The sequence below is a fragment of the Schistocerca cancellata genome, chromosome 5 (assembly GCF_023864275.1).
Source record: "Schistocerca cancellata isolate TAMUIC-IGC-003103 chromosome 5, iqSchCanc2.1, whole genome shotgun sequence".
NCBI lineage: Eukaryota > Metazoa > Arthropoda > Insecta > Orthoptera > Acrididae > Schistocerca > Schistocerca cancellata.
Window position 1 is genome coordinate 85573495 of NC_064630.1, and position 24959 is coordinate 85598453.

The 24959-nt window shown below is 38.4% G+C and overlaps 1 protein-coding gene across 1 annotated transcript in view; it reads left to right on the top strand.

Annotated features, from left to right (window-relative positions):
• LOC126187385 (mediator of RNA polymerase II transcription subunit 23) overlaps nucleotides 1-24959 on the top strand; it is a 152986-nt gene that overhangs the window by 91151 nt on the left and 36876 nt on the right. The window contains exons 8-11 of the mRNA XM_049928435.1: nucleotides 944-1146; nucleotides 6722-7134; nucleotides 15944-16118; nucleotides 19046-19215. Of these exons, the coding sequence (XP_049784392.1) occupies nucleotides 944-1146; nucleotides 6722-7134; nucleotides 15944-16118; nucleotides 19046-19215 (961 nt within the window). The remainder of the gene's footprint in view (nucleotides 1-943; nucleotides 1147-6721; nucleotides 7135-15943; nucleotides 16119-19045; nucleotides 19216-24959) is intronic.

The window sequence follows — 24959 nt, forward strand, 5'->3', positions numbered from 1 at the left end:
TTACTCAAGAACTTGGGGTAAAGGTACTGCTTTAGCGGAAATAGACACAAAAATAACTATCAAAAATGTGTGTTGTGACACCCAGAACAACTGAACAAATGCTTGTCATAGATGTTGCACAAGAGTTAAAAATCATCTTTCCACTTTCCACTTTTTCAGAACTGGTGAGCAGACCTGTAGCTAAATGATAGATCTTACTGACCAAAATCGATAGTCGGATAGTCATTATCTTTACAACACATCCTCTGCTCCATAATTGTCCTAGTCTCAATCTCATGTAACGCAGTGTCCCAGCACCCTTCACAGTTTCCCCTTCCTCCATCCATTCACCCCCTCCAAATTTGAGTCTCCACATTGCCTTCAGTGTGCGGTACTTCTCATTGGTTGTTACAGTTGTCCCAGCCCATATACCAGCCACCCCTCTGAGCTGCTAGCCACCCACACCCATTCTCTTCTCTGCCTCCTGCATTTCTCTCCCTCTCCCTCTGCCTCCTACCTCACTCCTCCCTCCCTCTCCCCTGCACTTCCCCCTCCCCTGCACTTCCCCTCCCCCTCCCTCTCTCTCCCCCTCACTCTCTCCCCCTCCCTCTCCTTTCCCGTTCTCCTCTCATCCCTCTACTACTCCCCCTCCCTCACCCTCTACCTCTACCTCTACCTCTCCCTCTCCCTCTCCCTCAGCCTTCACACCTCAACACTTCTGCTTTTTGATGAGTGGTCTCCTTTAACCATAAAGTGTTTAAAATAAAGTGCATCAAGTGTAGGGGGCACACATATTTACAGCCTTAATGTTTTATGTCTTTTTAACTCCCTACAGGGACACAAGATTTGTAGATATTATACTGTGCAGGTGCCCAACCATTTCAAATTTTATCTACTCCTTGTAGTACATACACCTTTTTGTACTGTAAATATTTTTCCTATCTCTCAATGTTTGTTTTTGCAGCTAAATAACTTTTTACCTATGCTGAAGCTTTATGATCTGCTTTACCCCGAGAAAGAGTCATTACCAGTCCCAGATTTCAACAAGGCTATTTGCACACATCAGATGGCAATGACATGTATCTGGATACACCTGCTGAAGAAGGCTCAGTCTGATCACCTTGATATCCAGAGACCAATACCAAATGCATTGAAGGTTCATCATGAGTGAGTATGATTTTTTTAATTATTGCTGTCTTGATTTTCAACTTTGTCATTCACAAGGCATATATCTTCAGGTACCTTTTTCCTATGTGGGTAAGTCATTAGATGCCATATAGAAGTAGTGTTCACTGCCAGACAGATATGTAAAAATGATGATAACTTTTACCCATATTCAAATACATAATTCTGTTGCATCTTGAATTTTATGTTATGTAATGTCTTAAGGAATGAAATTTTGATCTCGTAATATTAATTTACTATAATTTTGTACACATTATGTCATAGTGTGCAAGCAAGGAAGTATATTTATGCATTTCTTAACCATTTGCATTGCTTCATATTCCCAATCAATGTGATTCAGAATTCTTCCTATTATTGTGTCTGTTGCTATTTCACCGATATTTTGGGCAGAGTAGTACATTGGTTAAACATTCATGCTGACAAATAAAATTCCAACCCACCTCCCCCTCCTCCAAACATAATGACCTCCTCCATGCCAACTAGCAGGGATTCTGAAACATCAATCATGGGAAACCCAAGTCACACTTTTCTAACATGATATGTTGAAAGCTTACAATCAAGGCAGTCAGGTAGGTGCAGTATTTCATTATTTCTGAAAAGTATTTGACTCATGCGACCTATTCTGGAATATTGGTAAAGTGTGAGGGTCGCATACCAAATAGGACTAATGGGTTATTGAATATATACAGAAAAGGGCAGCACAAATGGTCACAGATTTGTTTGATTCATGAGACAGTGTCACATAGATACCGAGGAAATAGAGCTGGCAGAGTCTTGAAGATAGGTGTTAACTATCCCGAGAAAGCCTACTAACAAAATTTCAAGAACTGGCTTTAAATGATGACTCTAGGAATGTACTACAATCCCCTATGTTTCACTCACATAGGGACTGTGAAGATAAGATTAGAATAATTATGGCACACACAAAGGCATTCAAAGTCATTCTTCCCATACTCCATTTGTGAATGGGACAAGAAGAAACCCTAATGACTGGTACAGTGGAACATACCGTCTGCTGTGCACTTCACAGTGATTTGCAGAGTATATATGTAGATATAGATATCCTGTGCCCTGCAGTTCTCATGTTGTTACCTGCCTGTTGAAATTTGGGTATTACACAATGGTTGGCTGGTTGAGGTGGCACAATATTCAAAGCAGTTTTCTTTCATTTATGATGATGATAGATGTTCAGATCTATGACTGACCATCCACATTTTGATTTTCTGTAGTCTACATAAATCAATTAGGCAAATACTGGCACTGCCTCTTCAAAAAGTTAGTTGATTTCCTGATTGTCCCTTGTTTAGTCTGAACTTTTGTTCCATCTCTAGTGACTTTAATGGGGTGTTAAACCCGAACTTTCCTTCCGTTCTCCATGATGAACATCACAAATTTCTGCAACAGTAGTGGTTTGAAGGAAGAATAATGCCTCCATTTGTAATGATTTGTTTCATTAGGCATGACCAATTTCAACCATATGGTCACTGTCAGTTGGGAACATTAGACTTCAGGTCTGATAGTTTTAGTTATCACCTGCTCTGTGTTAGTAGATTATAGGAGGAACAGGCACCTTGGTGATTAGTCTCCTGGCTGTGTCAGGAACAATTCTTGAGTCCTTTACGAGGGCCTTCGTAGTTCTGCCTATCCTCGCTGTCGGGTCACTCCTTAGTACTCTGTAAATGGGATCGCTTAGCAGTTTGTCCATCTTCTTTTATATTCAGAAGTGTCCATCAGAACCGTAGTGTTTCCTTTGTCCGCTTGTAGGACCACAGTATCCTTGTTATTCTTGAGCTCCTTTATGGCCTGTCTTTCTTCATGTGTGATATTGGCTTTGGGTGGTTTTGCTGTTTGTAAAATTCTTACAGTTTCCTGCCTTATCTTTTCTGCTTTGACATGTGGTACTTGGAGTGATGCCTCCACATATTGAATGCTTTCTTCTGGGGGAATCTTTGTGGGCATAGCTGCGAAGTTTAATCCTTTGGACAGAACTGACGTCGCTGCCTCACTGATGGTCTGTGTCGAGATGTTAACCACGGTACGAGCTGTATCCAGACTTAGCTGTGAGTGGTGTTTGTTTCCCGTTAGCTCCTCAAATTTCTTTTTTTGTCGACTACTGACCAAGTCTTCCTCCATGCAGGCCTGGTTGTGGGTTATTCGGTCAATGTTATCCCAGTCCTTCACTGATAACGTAGCTGACAGCCATAATTGCATGCTGTACAGTTGCCTTTTGTTGTAGTCGACTACTGACCAAGTCCTCCTCCATGCAGGCCTGGTTGTGGGTTATTCGGTCGATGTTATCCCTGTCCTTCACTGATAATGTAGTTGACAGCCATAAATGCATGCTGTACAATGCCTTTTGTTGTAGTCTATGAAGCTCCGGAGGTGTTGTATCCTATCCCTTAATAATGCATGGCTGGCCCGATAGTAAATGGTTCTTGCTCTTCTCGTATCAATTTGAGGCCGTACCCTGATGAATTTCAGGATGACGTGATGATCTCGGCACCTTTTAAGGAACACCAAATCATTCAGCAGTTTCACCTTCCTCTTCCTCAGCAGCTCCAGTTTCCGTATGTGTTGGTAGATTTCCTGCCCATACAGGTCACTGATATAAGAACATAGGCTTCATATCCCCATGCAAAACCAGTCGTGCCCTGAGGAAGGCCGTTGCAATTTGGTCGAAATGTCGATTTTAGTTTATTATTGTTATTAGTTTTTAGCAATGATGCGGCATAATACCCAGAAGAATTTTAATCACTATGACACCGGCCGTTGAAGCCTACGTTCTTATACATTATTGTAGTTTGAAATTTATTGACTACTCGCCAGTGATGAGACACTGTATGCCCATCTTTTCAGAGATGGATGCAGGACTCAGCTGTTCAATACAGGATGTCAAATCAAACATCTTTCAGCCGTCTTGTTTCCAAACTTATTTTATTTGTTAGCCATTTTCGGTGATTTACTGTCATCTTCAGGCCCCTGACTGACGTGTAGAAAGATTACACCTTGGTTCTGATCAAAACAGGGGCCAGCAATACTGGTATTAGTAGATTTCTGCTTGCTTTAGCAATCACTTCAACCATAATCTGTTGACTGTTTGATTTCTGCTCTTTTAAAGCTAATCATGAAAGTGGCAAGAATAAACTAGTTTGTACCACATATTGATTTATTGTCCTCAATACCATGAAACCGCACAGTGTTTGATGTGTGTTTGTTGTATGGCTCAAATATACAATAAATTTCAACATTAAACTTTAGACATAAACAGTCTTTATAACATTGGCTACCTATTACAGTGTTTTGCAAGATAAGCAAACAAATGTCACAGTCTCAGCCTGTTTTATTGCCCTCAGAGTCAATGTGCTCTCATGTCATGTAAGCTTACCACTACATAACTCACTGTTTTGTTAAAACTGCACCTCACTGTTTTACATTCTGAAAGCCTCCTTAACAATGTTCTGATTGAATTTGTAGTGCACATAATGTACATGATAGGAAGGTACAAATCTCACTAATCCGAGAATAAAACTTGCCTACACTGAGGACAGATAGTAGTAGTAGTTTGTCGTGTTTGTGAATGTCAAGAAGGGAAGGTATTTCAGGTGAGGTGTGGGCTGGCAGAATGGAGGGAAACCTCTAAGATAACAGTGTGCAGGAAGCCCCATAGCCTATGAACAGAACTCATTTGCTCCTTTGAGGACAGAGAGAGATGATGATGGTGATGGTGGTGGAAGGGGGGGGGGGAGATACAGAGTGGGAGAGGTGGAAGATTGCTGGAAGAGGAACTAGTAAAGATGGAAGCCAGGAGGAGTGCAGTGCTGAAGGATGTGTTTGTGGGACAGTTCCTACCTTTGTAATTCACAGAAACTGGTGGGGGGGGGGGAGACACTCAAATGACAAGGATTGCAAAGCATCCCTTGAAATCAACCTTTGTTGTGATTAATAGCCTGCTATATCCTGAGAGATCTTGCCTTCTACCAAAATTTGGCCTCTCGTCTGTGTGGACAGTCAGTCGGTTGAGGCATTGCTCACATTGAAGGGTGTGCAGTAGTTGGAATGGATTTGAAGATGATGTGTTTGTTTTTGCAGATGGCCATTCCTCTTGTGAGATCAGATATAACCTATTATAGGATTGGAAAAGGGTATAAAAAATGGATGAGAGTGTGGATCAGGTCAATTTCGATCCCTTTGATATGACCCACATGGAAAGAAGTTGAAAGTAGAAACGATTCAGTGATGTACCAGGATATTTCATAGGTTGGATGGGTGGTATAGTACACCTTTGAGAAATTTGAGAAGTATTTTAATGAGGATATTCCTCATTTTAAGATAATGAAAGATTTGTAAAGCACTGGTGGAGAATGTCGTTTCACTGTTCCTTGTTACTTGTTAGCAAGTCTAATTTGGAACATTGAAGTGTATGAGAGGATATATCACAAGGTTTTGAAGATTATACCTATCTAAGAATATATTGACATTATCTTCAGTACATTAGTGGAGAGACTGCTCATCACTACAGATCCATCACATACAGAACAGATTTCTTGTTCTTTCTGTGGAAGAGGCAGTAGTTATCAAAATGTGATTTGTTGGACATAATGGAAGTGGTGGTTCATATCTGTGGATTTGGTTCATTTAGCATAGGATGTCCTAGTGATTATTATTTAAGAGAAAGTGTTGAGGCTAAGAAATAATGAAGAGAAAGTATCTCAGTTATGAATCCAAATGACAGTGATATAATATATGAATCTGAACTAGGTGAAGTGTTTGGGACTACTTGCCTAGAATGGATTTGTGTAAGTGACCTAAGAACTATTAGAAATGTAAGGGTAACATGCCAGTTGATGTACTGTGGATTTGTTTGTACATATTCTCTTCAACAACTCAAAGAAATAGTAGTTCTGAATGTGGTTCATCATATGTACCATAAAGAACAAATGGTTTAGTAGCTCAACGTATGCTGGGAAAGGCAGTGAATGACACTGACAAGGCCCTAGATGTGGAAGATGTTAGTATATGAGAAAGTTCGCTACCAGTGAGTAGCAAGAAGCCTTGTAGTAATGAGATAGGAAATGCAGTGAGGCCGTGAATGAAGTGGTCGTACTTTGTAATGTAGAAAGGTAGGCTGTATATGTGAGTTGAAGGTGTTAGTTGACTAGGGCAGAGATCTTTCGTTGGAAATGCAATAAGCACAGTAACTGACCACATTAGGGTGTACAAGGTGATTGGGCTTGCCATACAGAAGGTAGAGGTTCAGGGCTTCAAGGTTATTTGCAGATACTGATTGCCTCATATCAACTTTTGCTTTTTAGAGTAAATGTCCTATAGTTTTTATGGATGGTGGTAGAAGTGTACCATAGTAGACTTTGTTCAATAAGTAAAATAGTAATTTGCATATTGATATTCGGAGAATCTTTTTTTTTTTTTTTTTTTTTTTTTTTTTTTTTTTTTTTTTTTTTTTTTTTTTTTTTTTTTTTTTCAGGGGGAACATTCACAAAAAAGTTGTTTCTGTTACAATGACATACTCACATTTCACTATTATTGTTTTGTGATACAGGTTCCTGCAACACTTGGTAATGCCAAGCAATTCAGGCTTGTGCATGGGCTCCGATTACCGCATTGCTCTACTCTGCAATGCATACTCCACAAACCAGGAATATTTTTCACGGCCAATGGCAGCCCTAGTAGAGACGATCCTGGGCACTCAGAAGGGGCCACAACAGGCTCCTTTGCTTCCAATGTCCAACAATGCAGCTCTAGCAAGTGGACCCACAACTCCATTGTCCATGTCGATTCTTGACTCCCTTACTGTGCACTCCAAGATGAGCCTCATCCACAGTATTGTCACTCATGTAATCAAGCTGGCCCAAGCAAAGTCAAATCTGGCACTTGCTCCTGCACTTGTTGAGACCTATAGTCGGCTGCTGGTATACACAGAAATAGAATCACTTGGCATCAAAGGATTTATTAGTAAGTAAAGTCATTTATAAATATCATTTTCTAAAAGACTCCCCAGGTATTGCACGTATTATATGTTTTTATGACAACATTGCCAATTAATGAGTGTAACATTGAAACTATAAATAAACACTGTACTAAAAATAACAGTTAAAATTAATATGAGAGACTAGAAGTCATGTCACTTGTAGTGCCAAGAATCATATCGTCCTATACATTATACTTACAAAATTCCACACTTTTCTGTTTGCTATTTGTCTGTTTTGTATAGAAGTTCTCTTATTATTAGTGTAGTCAGTATTTGATTAGCATTTTCTTGATGTATACTTATTTCCATTGTTATCAATCATATTTATTAATACTTTTAACTGGGGTTTGGCTGAAACTAATGTTCACAAAATTGAACAGAATTTGGAATCAGATATTCATTATTCTGAAAGGTAGAAATGAAATAGTAAACAAAGAAGTGGAGAAGGTTGGATAGGAGCCCACGGGGCAACCTAAATTGTCCAAAATTAGGAAACGTACAGGTTAGGCAGCTTTCAGCAAATGGAGATTGGATGGTCACATCATTTACAAGGAGCTAATACACTCGTACGGATGTGCACATACTCTCAAATTACCATTCTACTGAGAAAAGGGGTGTGATAGGCATACCCATACTATGTGAGACGTGTATGAACTTGGTCAATGCACACCTGAGTTGGAAAACTTCAGCCATGTTTCCAGAGTTAACAGGTACTCTTGTGCAAAAATCATAAAGACTATTTGAGCAACAACAAATGTAGCTCCATCAGAGAATGCTGTTCTTCCTAGTTTACAAAATAATGAAGAAGAAAAAAAATACTGAGTGTTTGAAATCAGATAAACACAATCAAGATCCCTTTGTTACAAATTGAGTCAGGGTTATATGCCCCGGGACAAATGGGAAATCTGAGGAAAACCTGGGAAAGATTTTATCCAGGAAAAACCTGGGAATTTTTTTTTTAGAATTCTGAGAGTTTTTCAGTGTTTTAATTTTCAGTTAAATTTTTGTAATTTTGACTGATAAGAACTGATACTCTATCAAAGAATTTTACTGTAGCCTCCTTCTGACGAATAATACTGCATCAGTAAAACATCAATGAGAGAATAACACCAAAATAAAACATTAGTGCAAAGAAAATGCTCCATTTACAACAGCAAAACAAAGTACACACAAGCATCAGCCAGCAGTAAAAATTTCTTGAATCATGGGATGTTTGAATCTCGTTCAAAACACTTTCAGGGCCAATCACTTACAAAAATTTTGGACTCAGAAGACCAGCCATTTATGTCCCTATTTAAAATTTTACTGGCACGTTCATGTTTGATATATCTTAGAGGGTAACACACACTAAAAAAGACCAAGCTCCAAGGTTCATTTTTCATATTTATTTTAGTTCTTCAGTAGATTACATATTATTCAGTCAAGGTTCATTTTTCTTATTCATTTTAGTTCTTCCACAGATTTTGCTGGAAATATGCTATTCTGCTGCTTCAGTTTAAGCTATGCTCTTAGGATCCTGCCCAACTACACCCTTGGGAGGGGGGGGGGGGGGCAGGTTGTGTTGTCGTCGTCACTCATTCGTACTGTCTATATCATTAGATTTGCCCACCTACCTCAGTAAGGCTTCCTTACAATGTCCCTTCACTCTGCAGTAGTAGATACTCATTAGGCCGTGTGAAGCAGCGTTGATGAAACTACAACCTAATACCTACTACACAGAGGCCACATAACTCAAGTTGAAAATCAATTCCTGTAAGTTCATTTTAACAAATTTCGAGTGGTGGGTAAATGCAGTTTATCTGCAGTAAGCCTTTGGAAATTTTAGTGAACTGGTTTTTATTCTTAAGGAAGCACCTAAATTTGCTAGAAGTCCGAATTTACTATTTTAACCGCTCTACTGTTCCCATCTCACAGTCTGTACAAAATGTTCTTTAAAAAAAAATTAAAAAAAAAATGAAAAAACCACAGTCAGAATATCTAATATCTACCAGTCTGACCCGATTAATGTTCGACCTGACAGCTACTGACCCACTACTATAGCGAGTTGAAACTTCGGTCGTATCAGTGGTCTTCAAAGTTAGAAGTACTCGCCCAAGTTTTCCATAAATTATACGGAATATGCCACGCGGAATTTCATGAAGACCGAAATATCACACACTCATAACACATCAATTAATTAATCAAATTGTCCTCACAATGTTCATAACTTAAACTGCCTGAGTCACGACACTTCCTATCAGCAGTGAACTCAACAGTTCTCCATTTTACAAGTTATTTTCTCGGCGACATTTAGCATGATGTTACACGTACGAAGGTTGGCTAGCGACTCTCTAGAGGCCACCCCACTCTCAGCCTATCTAACTTTTTGCACATGGGAACAGTTTAATTCTGATTGGCTAATGGTCTGAATGACCAATCAGAATGATCCCTCTAGATCATTCTCACGGCAAAACTTGCCTGAGCCAATCACTACTCAGAAAATCATTGACGTTATTACACAGCCAATTTCTAATATAATGTTTAATAAAATAGACCAAAATGCAAAATAATCTGTAAATTAATTTTGAAACTCTTTCCAATTCCGACTTCTATTCTGGCTGCTCTCTTACAAAAGAAAGCACACATCGACATACATCGTCAGCTTCGTGGTTGCACCACAATTTTCCCACGATTCAATTTCATAAGTTTTTACATAAAATAGTATTAAATTTTTACGTATGTCACCCGGTCACTCTCTCATTCATTCCCATATATACACACAACAAAATAATAAGCAGATAATAATTTTGAATGATTCTTTTACACTACGAAATGCAGAGTAATTAAAGTTTTGAAAAGACAATTCCAATTAAGTAAGTTAATACACTGAGAACTCTGTTTATGGCTTTAGATGATAATAAAAGACAAACTGCTATTGTTCCTAACTGAGTTTTGAAACATAATTGTCAGTTTTTGGACATTTAAGTAATTTTCTCAATCTCCAGAACTATACAAGATAAAAATTTGAAATTTTGACATGATTCTTTTCTTAATAACAAAAGATGGTATACTTAGTTCGAACAAATTGGTTTATAATTACTATGGTTTATTTAGATTCATAGGGTGTATGAATTTACGTTCCTACTAGATGTTACTTGAGACCGTTCTCACGGCTTGTAGTGTCAGCTGCGCTGTGAGTCATAGCGAAGACACAATCCTGCAGCCACCGATTTACACGGCTGCATGCTTTACTGCAATGTATGTTATCTCATAATAACTTGCTGCGTTACAGGGGGACCCACAGCAAAAACATTTTGACTACCAATATTTATGTGAGAGCTTAGCTTTTCTTTTAGTTATACTGTGTGGATATTAATTTAAACAATTATCTTTTCCTATTTATGTATTCGCAGAACTGAACAGTGGTGTGCTATTGGTTGACTACATTGCATGTCTTATGCTCTGATTATCTGCTGTCTTTTGCTGGTAATATCATGTGACATGAACTATGGTTGACTGACAAAGGTGCACCACAATCTCGATTTCAGTGTTTCGGAAGCTATCGTGCTATATTTGCTGAAATTCCTATTTACACTTCCATTTTATGAAAATATGAAGTGGACACATTGCTGTGCATGGAAGATAGTGCCAAAACGCATTATTTTACCTGGGTTTCGTTTCCTAAAGTGCCGGGAAATTCTGCACCGGTGTATAAAACCTTTACTGTTCAAAGGATTGATAACACGAAAAAAATATACCCATGGCATATTTTTATGTGGGAAAAATGAGGGTGTTTTGTTTCTTGTCTCCATAGACACCCTGGTAGTGTTTCACATTTGAAGTACCGTAGAGGAATGCATTTTGAAATGTAAAGATAATCTAGTGTGGGAGGTACAGGAGTTTGGCTGTGGCAGAACTTATTGTAAAGCAATGGTGAACCATTAATTTATTTTATTAACACACAAGTTCTCACTAAAATCGGTAATTACCACAAGTCTTCACGTAGTTGGAAACTTTTTCAGTGTAGAGGAAATCTTAAAATTAAATCATATGTGGATGGTATCTTTGCATCAAACTTCCATTGTATTGTCAAACAATGGAAAACCCAGGATGGAATGTAACAATACCGGAGAAGGAAAGTTGCTACTCACCATATAGCGGAGATGCTGAGTCAGTGTGGTTTCAGTTTTCTGAGACTGCAGATGTGTGTGCAAGTTGCATTTGCGTGTGTGTGTGTGTGTGTGTGTGTGTGTGTGTGTGTCTACTGCTGACAAATGCCTTTATGGCCGAAAGCTACAATTGTGTGCATCTTTTTGTTGTGCCTCTCGCGACTCAGCAGCTTCGCTATAAGGTGAGTAGCAACTTTCCTTCTCTGGTATTGTTACATTCTGTTGTATTGTGTGTGTCAAACACAAATACAACAAGGTTCAGCACTTAAAAATGGACCACGGTGCTGCTTCTGTGGCAATAATCCCAACCTATTAATAGTCATCAGTAACTCGCTAACATTTGACAATGTTGCTCAGTTGCAACAACAAAACTCTAGGAAGCTTAAAATACCCAAAAAAGTAGTAATTACACACAAAGGTCAACATCTGATTCTCATTGACTCATTAGAGGTGAGATGCTAGTTTGGTTTACTTAAGGATAGCAGAAGTCTCATCAAAGGCATCATCCTTTAATTTGCATGAAGTCATCCTGCTGGGATAAATAAATACAGACATTTAGTGAAACTAAGAAAAATGAATCAGGTTGGCTGTACAAAGCTTTTTACCCACATCCTCTTTGAGTTGTTGTTGTTGTGGTCTTCAGTCCTGAGACTGGTTTGATGCAGCTCTCTATGTTACTCTATCCTGTGCAAGCTTCTTCATCTCCCAGTACCTACTGCAACCTACATCCTTCTGAATCTGTTTAGTATATTCATCTCTTGGTCTCCCTCTATGATTTTTTCCCTCCACTCTGCTCTCCAATACTAAACTGGTGATCCCTTGATGCCTCAGAATATGCCCCACCATCCGATCCCTTCTCCTAGTCAAGTTGTGCCACAAATTTCTCTTCTCTCCAATTCTATTCAGTACCTCCTCATTAGTTATGTGATCTACCCATCTAATCTTCAGCATTCTTCTGCAGCACCACCATTTTGAAAGCTTCTATTCTCTTCTTGTCTAAACTATTTATCGTCCACATTTCACTTACATACATAGCTACACTCCATACAAATACTTTCATTAATGACTTCCTGACACTTAAATCAATACTCGATGTTAACAAATTTCTCTTCTTCAGAAATTCTTTTCTTGCCATTGCCAGTCTACATTTTATATCCTCTCTACTTTGACCATCATCAGTTATTTTGCTCCTCAAATAGCAAAACTCATTTACTACTTTAAGCCTCTCATTTCCTAATCTAATTCACGCAGCATCACTCGATTTAATTCGACTACATTCCATTATCCTCGTTTTGCTTCTGTTGATGTTCATCTTATATCCTCCTTCAAAGACACTGTCCATTCTGTTCAGCTGCTCTTCCAGGTCCTTTGCTATCTCTTGACAGAATTGCAATGTCATCGGCGAACCTCAAAGTTTTTATTTCTTCTCCATGGATTTTAATTCCTACTCTGAATTTTTCTTTTTTTTTCCTTTAGTGCTTGCTCAATATATAGATTGAATAACATCGGGGATAGGCTACAACCTTGTCTCACTCCCTTCCCAACCACTGCTTCCCTTTCATGCTCCTTGACTCTTATAACTGCCATCTGGTTTCTGTACAAATTGTAAATAGCCTTTTGCTCCCTGTATTTTACTCCTGCCACCTTCAGAATTTTAAAGAGAGTGTTCCAGTCAACATTGTCAAAAGCTTTCTGTAGGTCTACACATGCTAGAAACGTAGGTTTTCCTTTCCTTAATCTGTTTTCTAAGATAAGTCGTAGGGTCAGTATTGCCTTACGTGTTCCAACATTTCTATGGAATCCGAACTGATCTTCCCCGAGGTCGGCTTCTACCAGTTTTTCAATTCATCTGTAAAGAATTTGTGTTAGTATTTTGCAGCCGTGGCTTATTAAACTGATAGTTCGGTAATTTTCACATCTGTCAACACCTGCTTTCTTTGGGATTGGAATTATTATGTAAGGCCTGCCTCTCCCAAGGCTGTCAGTAGTTCTAATGAAATGTTGTCTGCTCCTGGGGCCTTGTTTCGACTTAGGTCTTTCTGTGCTCTGTCAAACTCTTCACGCAGTGTCATATCTCCTATTTCATCTTCATCTACTTTCTCTTCCATTTCTATAACATTGTTCTCAAGAACATCACCCTTGTTTAGACTCTCTAAATACTCCTTCCACCTTTCTTCTTTCCCTTCTTTGCTTTGAACTTGGTTTCCATCTGATCTCTAGATATTCATGCAAGTTGTTCTCTTTTCTTCAAAGGTCTCTTCAATTTTCCTGTAAGCAGTATCTATCTTAACCCTAGTGATATGCGCCTCTGTATTCTTACATTTGTCCTCTAGCCATCCCTGCTTAGCCATTTTGCACTTCCTGTCGATCTCATTTTTGAGACGTTTGTAATCCTTTTTGCCTGCTTCTTTTACTGCATTTTTATATTTTCTCCTTTCGTCAATTAAATTCACTATCTCTTCTGTTACCCAAGGATTTCTACTAGCCCTTGTCTTTTTACCTACCTGATCCTCTGCTACCTTCACTATTTCATCTCTCAAAGTTACCCATTCTTCTTCTACTGTATTTCTTTCCCCCATTCTTGTCAATCGTTCCCTAATGCTCTCCCTGGAGGTCTCTACAACCTCTGGTTCTTTCAGTTTATCTAGGTCCCATCTCCTCAAATTCCCACCTTATTGCAGTTTCTTCAGTTTTAATCTACGGTTCATGACCAATAGATTGTGGTCAGAGTCCACATCTGCACCTGGAAATGTCTTACAGTTTAAAACCTGGTTCCTGAATCTCTGTCTTACCATAATATAATCTATCTGAAACCTGTCAGTATCTCCAGGCCTCCTCCATGTATATAACCTTCTTTTATGATTCTTGAACCAAGTGTTAGCTATGATTAAGTTATGCTCTGTGCAAAATTATACCAGGCGGCTTCCTCTTTCATTCCTTAATCCCATTCTATATTCACCTACTACGTTTCCTTCTCTTCCTTTTCCTACTATCGAGTTCCAGTCACCCATGACAATTAAATTTTCGTCTCCCTGCACTATCTGAATAATTTCTTTACCTCATCATACATTTCATCAATCTCTTCGTCATCTGCGGATCTAGTTGGCATATAAACTTGTACTACTGTGGTAGGTGTGGGCTTCGTATCTATCTTGGCCACAATAATGTATTCACTATGCTGTTTGTAGTAGCTTACACACATTCCTACTTTCCTATTCATTATTAAACCTACTCCTGCATTACCCCTATTTGATTTTGTGTAGTCACCTGACCAGAGGTCTTGTTCCTCCTGCCACCGAACTTAACTAATTCCCACTATATCTAACTTTAACCTAGCCATTTCCCTTTTTAAATTTTCTAACCTACCTGCCTGATTAAGGGATCTGACATTCCACACTCCGATCTGTAGAACTCCAGTTTTCTTTCTCCTGATAACAACATCCTCCTGAGTAATCCTCTCCTGGTGATCCGAATGGGGGACTATTTTACCTCCGGAATGTTTTACCCAAGAGGATGCCATCATCATTTAACCATACAGTAAAGCTGCATGCCCTCGGGAAAAATTACGGCTGTAGTTTCCCCTTGCTTTCAGCCGTTCGCAGTACCAGCACAGCAAGGCCGGTTTGGTTAGTGTTACAAGGCCAGATCAGTCAATCATCCAGACTGTTGCCCCTCAACTACTGAAAAGGCTGCTGCCCCTCTTCAGCATCCACGCGTTTGTCTGAACTCTCAACAGGTACCCCTCTGTTGCGGTTGCACGTACGGTATGGCTATCTGTATTGCTGAGGCACACAAGCCTCCCCACCAACGGGAAGGTCCAAGGTTCATGGGGGGCCTCTTTGAGTATGTGTCCATAACCTTAATTTGAAATACACAAGTTGCTCTGATAAATTATTCATTCATTACTGGCTCATTTTAAAAGGGGGGGGGGGGGGGAGCAGCCATTGACTCGAAAAGTATCCTGGCTGAACACTATGTTGACAGTTGTCTGTTGGAGGGTCCTTCAGTCTGTGAACTGGGTCACCCACATAACTACTGGGAGACTGTGATTTAACACAGAATCAAAGTGACATTGTTGTGTGATGGAAAAGTATCCCAAGTTTTAGTTTGATACTTACACAAGGCATGAATAATGCTTTCTCTAGTGACATGAACTAAGGAATGAATAAATAGATATCTGACAATTATTCTGTCAACTGTCATTTATTTCGGCAACATGGTCTTATTTTTATGGTAATCATAAATTACCTGCCCGTCCGCCGGAATGATTACTTTTACCACATAGCTTGTCCCTCACCTTTCCATTTGCATCAGCCATTCATTACATTATTAATTTTACAAAAATTGTCATACGGCTATTTGATATTATTGTACTCCATCTTAGTCTTTTGTTTAATGTTTAGCTTTCAGAAAAATTGTGTACTAATAGTTGTTGTATCTTTTTATTTTACTTCAGAATGTTGTTTTGGTTATTAGTAAAGATTGATCTTTATTTTTCCTCATATATAATTTGAGTGCGCTTAACACCATTGATACATTATGTTTTCTTACCAAATAAAATCCAGAAGTGTCCATTTTCCTGTAATCAAATTTTTGTTTCATCTGTATAATTGTTTCATATTTCATGCATAATTTTGTTTTTCAGGTCAGTTGCTGCCCACTGTTTTTAAATCACATGCTTGGGGAATTTTGTATACTCTATTGGAGATGTTCAGTTATCGTATGCATCACATCCAGCCTCATTACCGTGTTCAGCTGCTGTCTCATCTGCATAGCCTCGCTGCTGTACCTCAGACGAATCAAACTCAGCTTCATCTCTGGTATGAAAGTACTGAAATCCTGATTTTTTTTTCTCTCTGTAATATAATCACTCAAAATCTAGACTTGAATTTCATTGCCAATGGCCTGCTATGTATTTGTTGTAATTCTCTTTCACCTATGTGTTTCTGCAACTGCAAATACTCCATTGTCGTGTCATTTACTTGTGATGTCTTCCCCTTAGTTAATTTAATGTTTAAGTTTAGAATGAACATTTTAAATAAGAATGTTCAAAATTTGAGATTTAAGCAGAGAATCTGCTTACCTGATGCTCAAGCATAGACCACTATAGCAGAGAGCCATATTAACAAAAAAAAGTTTAATTTCTTGCTTTGATTTGCTTAATTGAAGCCTTGAACTCCAATGTTGTCTGTTTAAATGCAAAATCATTGGACTAATATCATCACAATGTTAATTATAATATTAAGCATTTTATAAAAGGATTTTCAAAAACTCAGCAACCAGTTGCACAAAAGAAAATTTATTTCTTTATCGGTTTCAGGCACCTAGTGCTCTTCTTCAGAAAATCAAAATTATCGCATTGTTAGTGAGCTTCAAAAATAAGCAGATCTGTGCAGCATAGTACTCTAGTCCCCAGTCACAGCCCCCAGTCACACAATGTGCCTCACACCTCATTTTCATGAAAGCATGGTATGAAGCATGTTGTGCAACAAGGATCTGTGACTTGGAACTACATTACTATGCTGCCTGAAACCGGTAAAGAAATAAATTCTCTTTTGTGCGATTGGTTGTTAAATTTTTCAACAATTATACTTACTGTTGCTGAAGATGAGTAAAATATTTGGGATAAAATTTTGTTATGATTTATATGTAAGTTGGCTACAACATCACACATTAAGGAGTTGGGAGTGCAAAAAAAAAAAAAAAAAAAAAAAAAATGTTTACTATGTGCGAGTGAATGAAGTGCATAAAATATTCACATATGTGTGACTATGACAAATAGGACAATGGTTATGATGGTACACAAAAATACACTTTGTTTGAAGTTTACTGTTATAATTGTTTCTTCAGAGTGACAGTTAATAAAGCTCTGAAGATGGCATTTTAAGCCAAAAACCGATTAACACAATGAAATTAATACTGTAGAACACAAGCAAACCTTTTACCTGCCATCTCCTCCTCCATATCTCTGTCCATCTCCTCCTACCCCCTCTCCGTCCATCGCCTCCTACCCTCACCTCTCTATCTCCTCCTTCCTGTCTCTGTCCATCTCCTCCTTCCCCTCTCTGTGTCCACCTTCTATGTCACCTTGTTTTCAGTCACCCCCCCCCCCCAATTGGTAATTGGTTCATACCCCTACAGGCAGTAAGTGGTGTGTGTACAAAGTTCAAAGTGGTATGTGTACAAAGTTCGGTTGAAATCGATCCAGTGGTTTGAGAGTAAATGTGAAACATACGCACAAGCATTTTTGTATGTTTATATTTCCTTTATGTAGGCAGTGGGCAATTATACTAATTATTTCTCTTACAAATTGGATGGTTCCATTGAAGAGTTTCCTGCACCAGTCTGACCATGTGCTCTCTCATTAATGACCTCAATGGCATTGGGACATTAAACTCAAATCTTCCTTCCTTCCTTTGTTTGCAAATTATTGGGAAGTTATGGTTTCTAGATTATAGCCACAACAGACATGAATATGTTAGTGGAAAGTTCTGGTGGGATATATATATAATTAAGGAATAGAGGTATCAGTTAACCAAATAGTAGAAACATTCAGTCATCAAATAAGACTGAGAGCATTGCTGACTATCAGATAGCAGTGTAACCCTACAGTGTGTTTGTTTGTACATATGTGTGTACATATAACCTAGCTTCAGAAAGAATTAATCTGAAAGCTATCAAATTTCTCTATCTTCATGTGATTGTTGACAGTTCAATACATCTACTTTTTAGTGAGCTGTTACCTTTACTCTTAAATTAATTACACAACAGATATGTTATTGATGTGAGGGGAAAAAGGAAATTAGTGGCCAATATTTTTGTCATGCTAATCTATTTTCAGGAGCATATTTTTGAAGCAGTTTACATTATTTTTAAAACCCTTCGTTCGGAAAATGGTGTAATATAGAATATCACATGGTTAGTTATGAAATTACGTCATTCAGTAAACAACATCATTTGCAGTTGTAGAGGAATGAGTAAAGATAACCAGTGTTTGTATAGTGGAGCTTTTGAGTGGTAGATACCCACACAAAAGAAACTGCAATATCATAGCTCATCTGTGTTTGTATTGTGACTTGTATGAATGTCATACCTTGAGGGAGAACAAAAGTTCATAACCTGAGCAATCATGTAGCAGTTCTTGCTTTGTTCTTATTGACTGCTCAGTGCCATTGCTGAGCAGTCACAGTCTAGATTTCAGTTCTTCGTAAACTACTGTGCTATATTTGGTGGAATTTGTGTTTACTCTTTGTAGTATGAAAATATGCAATGTAAATATTGTTGCACATCAGAGATCTTTACAAAATGAGTTGTTTTTGGCTGGGTTTTGTTTCATAAAGTGCCAGGAAGTTCTATGACAGCATATATAACCTTCACTATTCAAAGGATTGATAAGTTTTTCAACTCCGAGCGAAAGTATATTGTCACTTAAGACGGAAAAAATCGCTTTCACTGTCAAGAAAAAGTGAATTTTCACTTGGGAAAAAGTGAATGTTCACCCGGGTAAAAGTATATTTTCAGCCGAGAAAAAGTGTATTCTTAACCGGGAAATCTGGGAAAAATCTTTTTTTAACCGTGTATACACCTTGTTAAAGAATATGAAAAGATCATATTTGTTCTCCAAAATTTTGATTGCATTATTAAATTATTGTTTCTCATTCTCTAGTTCATGTAGTACAATAAATAATTAAGGAATGAAATTGTAAATGAATATTATTTTGAATGTAGTGTGTCTCTTTGTTGTTAGTGTTGAGAGCACAGCACTTCGATTGATCACTGGCCTAGGCAGTGCGGAAGTCCAGCCACAGTTGTCTCGCTTTCTTAGTGAACCTAAAACACTGGTGTCTGCAGAATCAGAGGAACTAAATCGTGCCCTGGTTCTCACATTGGCTCGCTCCATGCATGTCACAGGAACAGGTTTGACATTTCACAGTTAATTCCATTTTCGACAAAATGTTCCTTGTGATGAAGCAACTATCTTTTTGTTGCCATCATTGCTTTGATGATTCTTAAAATTTTTATTAGTATCCCACTGTAAGTGTATTCTTTTTGTGGGAAAATTCTCTAACGTATAAATTGTAATGTTGAGCTATGTAATGAAAAACAGATCTCAAGATCATTTGTGAAAATGAAAAAAATTTAAAGTCATGAACGTATCTGGTATTGCATTATGGTTCAGGTCTCAGATACATTGTAGAAATGTATCATCAGATGGAAGACTGTATTACCACTCAGTGTGCCAGATTATCAGTTAGATAAGTCACAGCAGAGCTTAACCTATAAACAATCATCAGTCACATTCCTATGACCACATGTATACTCTCTCTCTCTCTCTCTCTCTCTCTCTCTCTCTCACACACACACACACACACACACACACACACAGGACTCCAAGTACTTACTGTACTTACTTCCATGATGGAAGTGGTGACTGAGTGATTGTCAGAGTAGATGAGTGAGGATGAGGAAGTATTGGATGTTGGGAGGACAAAAGAAACTGTGTGCCATGTAGACGGTAAACAGTTGTTGGGGGATTAAAATAGTAAAGATAGAGTGCTTTCAACCATAATGAATTTTCCAGAATGAAGTTAAGCTGTGAAGATTGGTCATGAGTCATGCTGGGGTAGCTCATTCTGTAGAGCCCTTGCCCGCAAAAAGTCAAGGTCCTGAGTTTGAATCTTGGTTCTGGTACACAGTTTTAATCTACCAGGAAAGTTCTTAGTTATTGTTGTTAACAATCATAAACTGTGTGTGTGTGTGTGTGTGTGTGTGTGTGTGTGTGTGTGTGTGTGTAAATGAGAGAGAGAGAGAGAGAGAGAGAGAGAGAGAGAGAGAGATAGGAGAAGAAGAAGAAGAAGAAGAAGGAGAGTGAGGGGAATCCAAAGTTGACATGAGAGAGGATTGGACTACATAATTAGAAGAGACGAAAGAGTGAGGGCAGAGGAGAGGGGTGAAGGTGATCAAGGAGGAGACTAGCTAGGATTAAGGCCAGAGAAATTGTGGGAACAGAGGAGCTACTACAGGCACACTTCTCATGTACACAATTCATAGGAGCTGCAAAAGGATTGACCAAATAGTTTAAGCATGGACATAGTGTGCTGTGGTCTGCAATATGTTCAGCTATCGAGTGGTCTAATTCGTGATTAGCCACTATTTGGTAGAGGCCATTGATGTCATCTAGCATCTGTGCTTTAGCCACTCGACTGCATTTTAGATGTTCATAGCAATTAGCCAGCTTTCTATTCGCATGGAAAAATGTTTTAATGTTGCCAAAATGTGGTTATTAAGCTCCAGCTGCTTGTCCCTAATCTCTCTCATACTTATTATCTGATCTATAGTTGATCGCCATTCTTGAAATTCTTCCTGATAATCTCGAGTGGCAATCTATCCTTTCCATCTTGTTTTTACTCTGTCCTGGACTTTCCGTTGTCTGATTATAACTATCTGTTCAGTTACCTCAGCTTCATCATCCATATAATTTCCGTACTCCAGATATGAGAAACTGTGTTGTAGGTCTTCTGAGTTTTACAGTTCTTCTAACTACATCAGTTTGCCTCCTTCCGAATAGTTACCTTACAACAGGTATTGACTTCATTAATTTTGTCCATTTTTAATGTCATCCAGCAAGTATTTCATGTCTTCTTCTTCCTCATCCTTCCAATCTTTCCTTTGATGATTCTTCGTTGCAGCCAGTTTCTTTGCAGTATGCATCCCAACCAAGATGTTTTTGTCATTACTTTCTTTTCCACTAGTTTTCTATCCTCTGCTATTCTTAAGGGTACTTGTCCGTTCTTCATTCTGTCAGTCCAGTCCACTTTAAGCATTCTTCTAAACAGCCAAATTTCGAAACTACCCAACTATATTTGGTCTTTTGTGTTCACTATCCACGATTTTCTGCTGTACAACACTTGGCGAGTCTCTTTGTTTTCTATAGCAGAATTGTTTTTGCTATCAAGATGCCTTTCATCTTTCCGAAAGCTCTTTTGCGCATAAATATTCTACGTCTTATTTTCACCACACAGCTTCCATTTTCTGTCATCAAATTTCCGAAGTACTTGAAAGATATTACTCGTTCCAAGGTATTTCTAGCAATGATACTTTGGCAGAACATTCATGATTGTTGAATCATACCACTTTGGCTTTTCTTGTAGTGTTTTTCCAATAATCTGTGAGGTGATTCTACATCTGAAAATAAACTGAAGAAGTCCAGTGAACATGTGTCCAATTTTCAATTGTTACGGAACTGGAGTGGGTTGAAGACTACACCCACCCTTGAATGAATATGAAGACAGATGTGATTATTACTTATCGAAGTGCTATGTAGGCACTGTGGCGGACAGAATAATGGTGGGACAGATGACTGATTTATTCTACAAGAGGGGTGCGGGTTTTCTCTAACAGATGGCAGCATTGTGACATCGCAGTGAGGTACAACTGCAAGCATGTGCAATTGTGAGTTGGATCAGTGAGCAATTGTGAGGCCTGTTCCGGCATAATGTCAAGCACCAGCATGTCAGCCGGGAACATTAAAGCAGAGAGGGCTGTGAGACGATGTCAGCCAATAGTACGCTGACCGACCCCTCTCTAGGTGACAACGAGACAGTAGCATCATCTAGACGAAGAGGACATAAGCGCCATGCCGCCTGGCCACGGCCCTGTGGAAGACGAGCCATTTCTACAAAAGCTACAGCCGCAACTTAGGAACTTTATTGTTTCTCTTGTGTTATGAACTGTATACACTAATGAGACTGCTTATGTTTCGTGTTGCCCTTTGCTTGCGACATCTCATTATACATTTCTCAAAGTTAAGTATCGCCAATTAGCTTACTGTAATAAAATCTCATTAATATGATTTGCTTGAATTGTTGTCTAGTGATGCGAAAAAGCAGGTTTCCTAAGGCACCCTATATTAGATGAGTGGGCAGGACACAACAAGGCTGTGTACATGTTGTGCCTGAGTGTTGTTGAATCGAGCAGGTCCATTATGTCCGTGAATACCAACAGGCCGCGTATGTTCACCCAAGCAGAATATGCAGACATGTTGTTTGTGTATGGATACCTGCAATTACTGTGCCTGTGTGGTTGTGATAGAGTACCAGAGACATTTCCCTGTTCGACGAACCCCCTGTGCCAGGGTATTTCCAACAGTTTTTCAAACATTATTTGAATCTGGAACACTATCCAGTGCACACATAACATCAGAATGTGAGGCCATTCGGTCTGTTGAGAAAAGAAAAAAAAACATTATTGCAATGGTACAATGGAGTCCCACCATCATTATACACCACATTACACGTCAGCTCAATATTCCACAAATGTGAGTGTGGCATATGTTACATTTTGAGAGCTTTTACCCATTCCATGTGCATTCTGTGCAACATTTGCATCCAGATGAGTCTCAAAGTAGACAATAATTTTGTAAATAGTTGGCTGTACCAGGAGATGTCATGCAATACACTTTATTTACATTTAGTCACAATGGTATCATGAACATCAACAGTTCTCATACATGGACAATGGAGAACCCACATGACACTAGGGAAACAAGATTCCAAGTTAGGTTCTCAGTGAACGTCTGGTGTCATTTGATTGATGACCTGGTGATAGGGCCCATGGGCTGTGTACGCTACAGATGTGATTACATGTAAAGAACTTGTCACTTGAATAACTGATGCTATTGCCCACATTAAAGCCCGCTGAGATGTTGTTCGATGTGCGCGCACAATACACCCTCCAACTTGTTGACAAGTACCTTAAAATGGATGGGGGACTTTTTGAACACCTCATGTAGTATAGGTCTGTCATCTGTCCTACCATTCTTTTGTCCACTAAAGTGCCTACACAGCATTCCAGCAAGTAATGTTCACACTTGTCTTCGATTCATTCATGGATGTGTGTAGTCTTCAACCCACTCCTGTTCCGAAATGATCAAAAATTGGACACATGTTCGCAGAACTTTTTCGGTTTATTTACTTTCACATGTAGAATCACTTCACAAATTGTGCGACATCCTTTCTGAATTACCCTGTATCTAATCTCATTCCATACTTCTTTCCTACTTTTACAACCCTCTTCTACATAAACTTTGTAACACATCAGAATTAATGAAAGAGGTAACTCTAACCAGATCCAGTTGAATGCTCATCATTCACCTTGCCTAAGTAAATACAGTGAAAAGTTAATTACTGATTTATTGTACATAATCATAGAAGATTTCTCTATTAATGGCCTCTATCATACTCATATGAATGTTCTTGTATACATTTCAAGTTTCACTTCAATCTTGTATAAAACACTGTTTATCCCTATTGATAGCTGTGTACTGTACAATGTGGATGATAATAATACAGTCACATTTATGTAAGTAGGATGTCTGCATTACACTCTGTTATTTAATTACTGTACAATCTACCAGCTTAACTAATGAATTGTTATATATACCCGGCATAAATTTCTGCTTTGTTTTCTCTGCACTCTTAATGTTTTCAGTTTCTTTAGCAAATTTTCATTGTAACTTTTCACATCTAGTCAAAGACATATGTTTAATTCAGCTCATTCTATCATGTTCTATGTTCTTATCATTGTGTACTTGTAACTCTCACCTTTTATTGAATAGCAGGGTTCTTCCATTTTATATTTTCCTGTCCTTTGTGTTCTCTTGTAAACTGAATGCAGTTTAGGACTATCGTATCTTCTGCTTTTTCTTTATTGTTTTTGGAAGAGAGTGTTTAAGTCACAGATGATGTTGTTCTCAGCAGATTCTGCTAACATATGGCCTCTGTCATTTCTGTTATCATATCTGTTGCTTCCCAATGAAAAAAATTCTTTAAATTTGCATTAAAATCCTCAAATATCATGCTGTTGCAATATTTGCTGTCATTTATCAGATTCTGTAAGTTTTTTTTTTTTTTTTTTTTTTTTTACCAGTTTTGGTCTTTGTTTTATTGTCACACTTCTGATAATCCTATTATACCCCATTTGGTGTTGTAAAATTACTCTTTTGACTCCACAAATATTTCTGTTTTAGCTGTCCATATTTTTGTCTATTTAGCCAAACACCAGTTGGCAAGATGTAGATGTGGAACTATCTGGATATGCCCCAAGGCCTAAGGCCATTGCCTGCAGTCTCTGAGTCCACTACTAACAATTTTCTCCCCCCCCCCCTCCCCCCCCCCCCTCTCATTGCCATTATTGGTTCCTTTATTTACTTTCTATAGATCTTCAAGAGTGAACTGACACAGAGAAATAGGGTTATTCTTAATGCCTTGGTTGTAACCACAAAGGATGTTGTCCAGTCTTGCTAAGTTGGTTAATGGCAATAGACCCATCCTCTTGAATTGTGTACTAGCTTGCAGGCTCTATGCTAAGCTGTGACACAAACATCGTCCTTGATTTGCTGTGTGGTAAAGTGAATATTACGTTAAGAAATACTACAACCAGCCACTTTTTTATGTATTTTTATTTACACGAACAGTATGCATAATAAAACGTAAGTATATCTAATGAGTAAATATATAGATTGCGAAGTATAGTAATAAAAAAAATTGTTATTTTGCACAGGGTAACTGGAGAATCCAAATTGCGGTTGATGTTTCTAACACTTTGCTAATCGAAGATTCAAATGTATATCATGCCAGTTGAAGATGGGTGGAAGCCCAAAA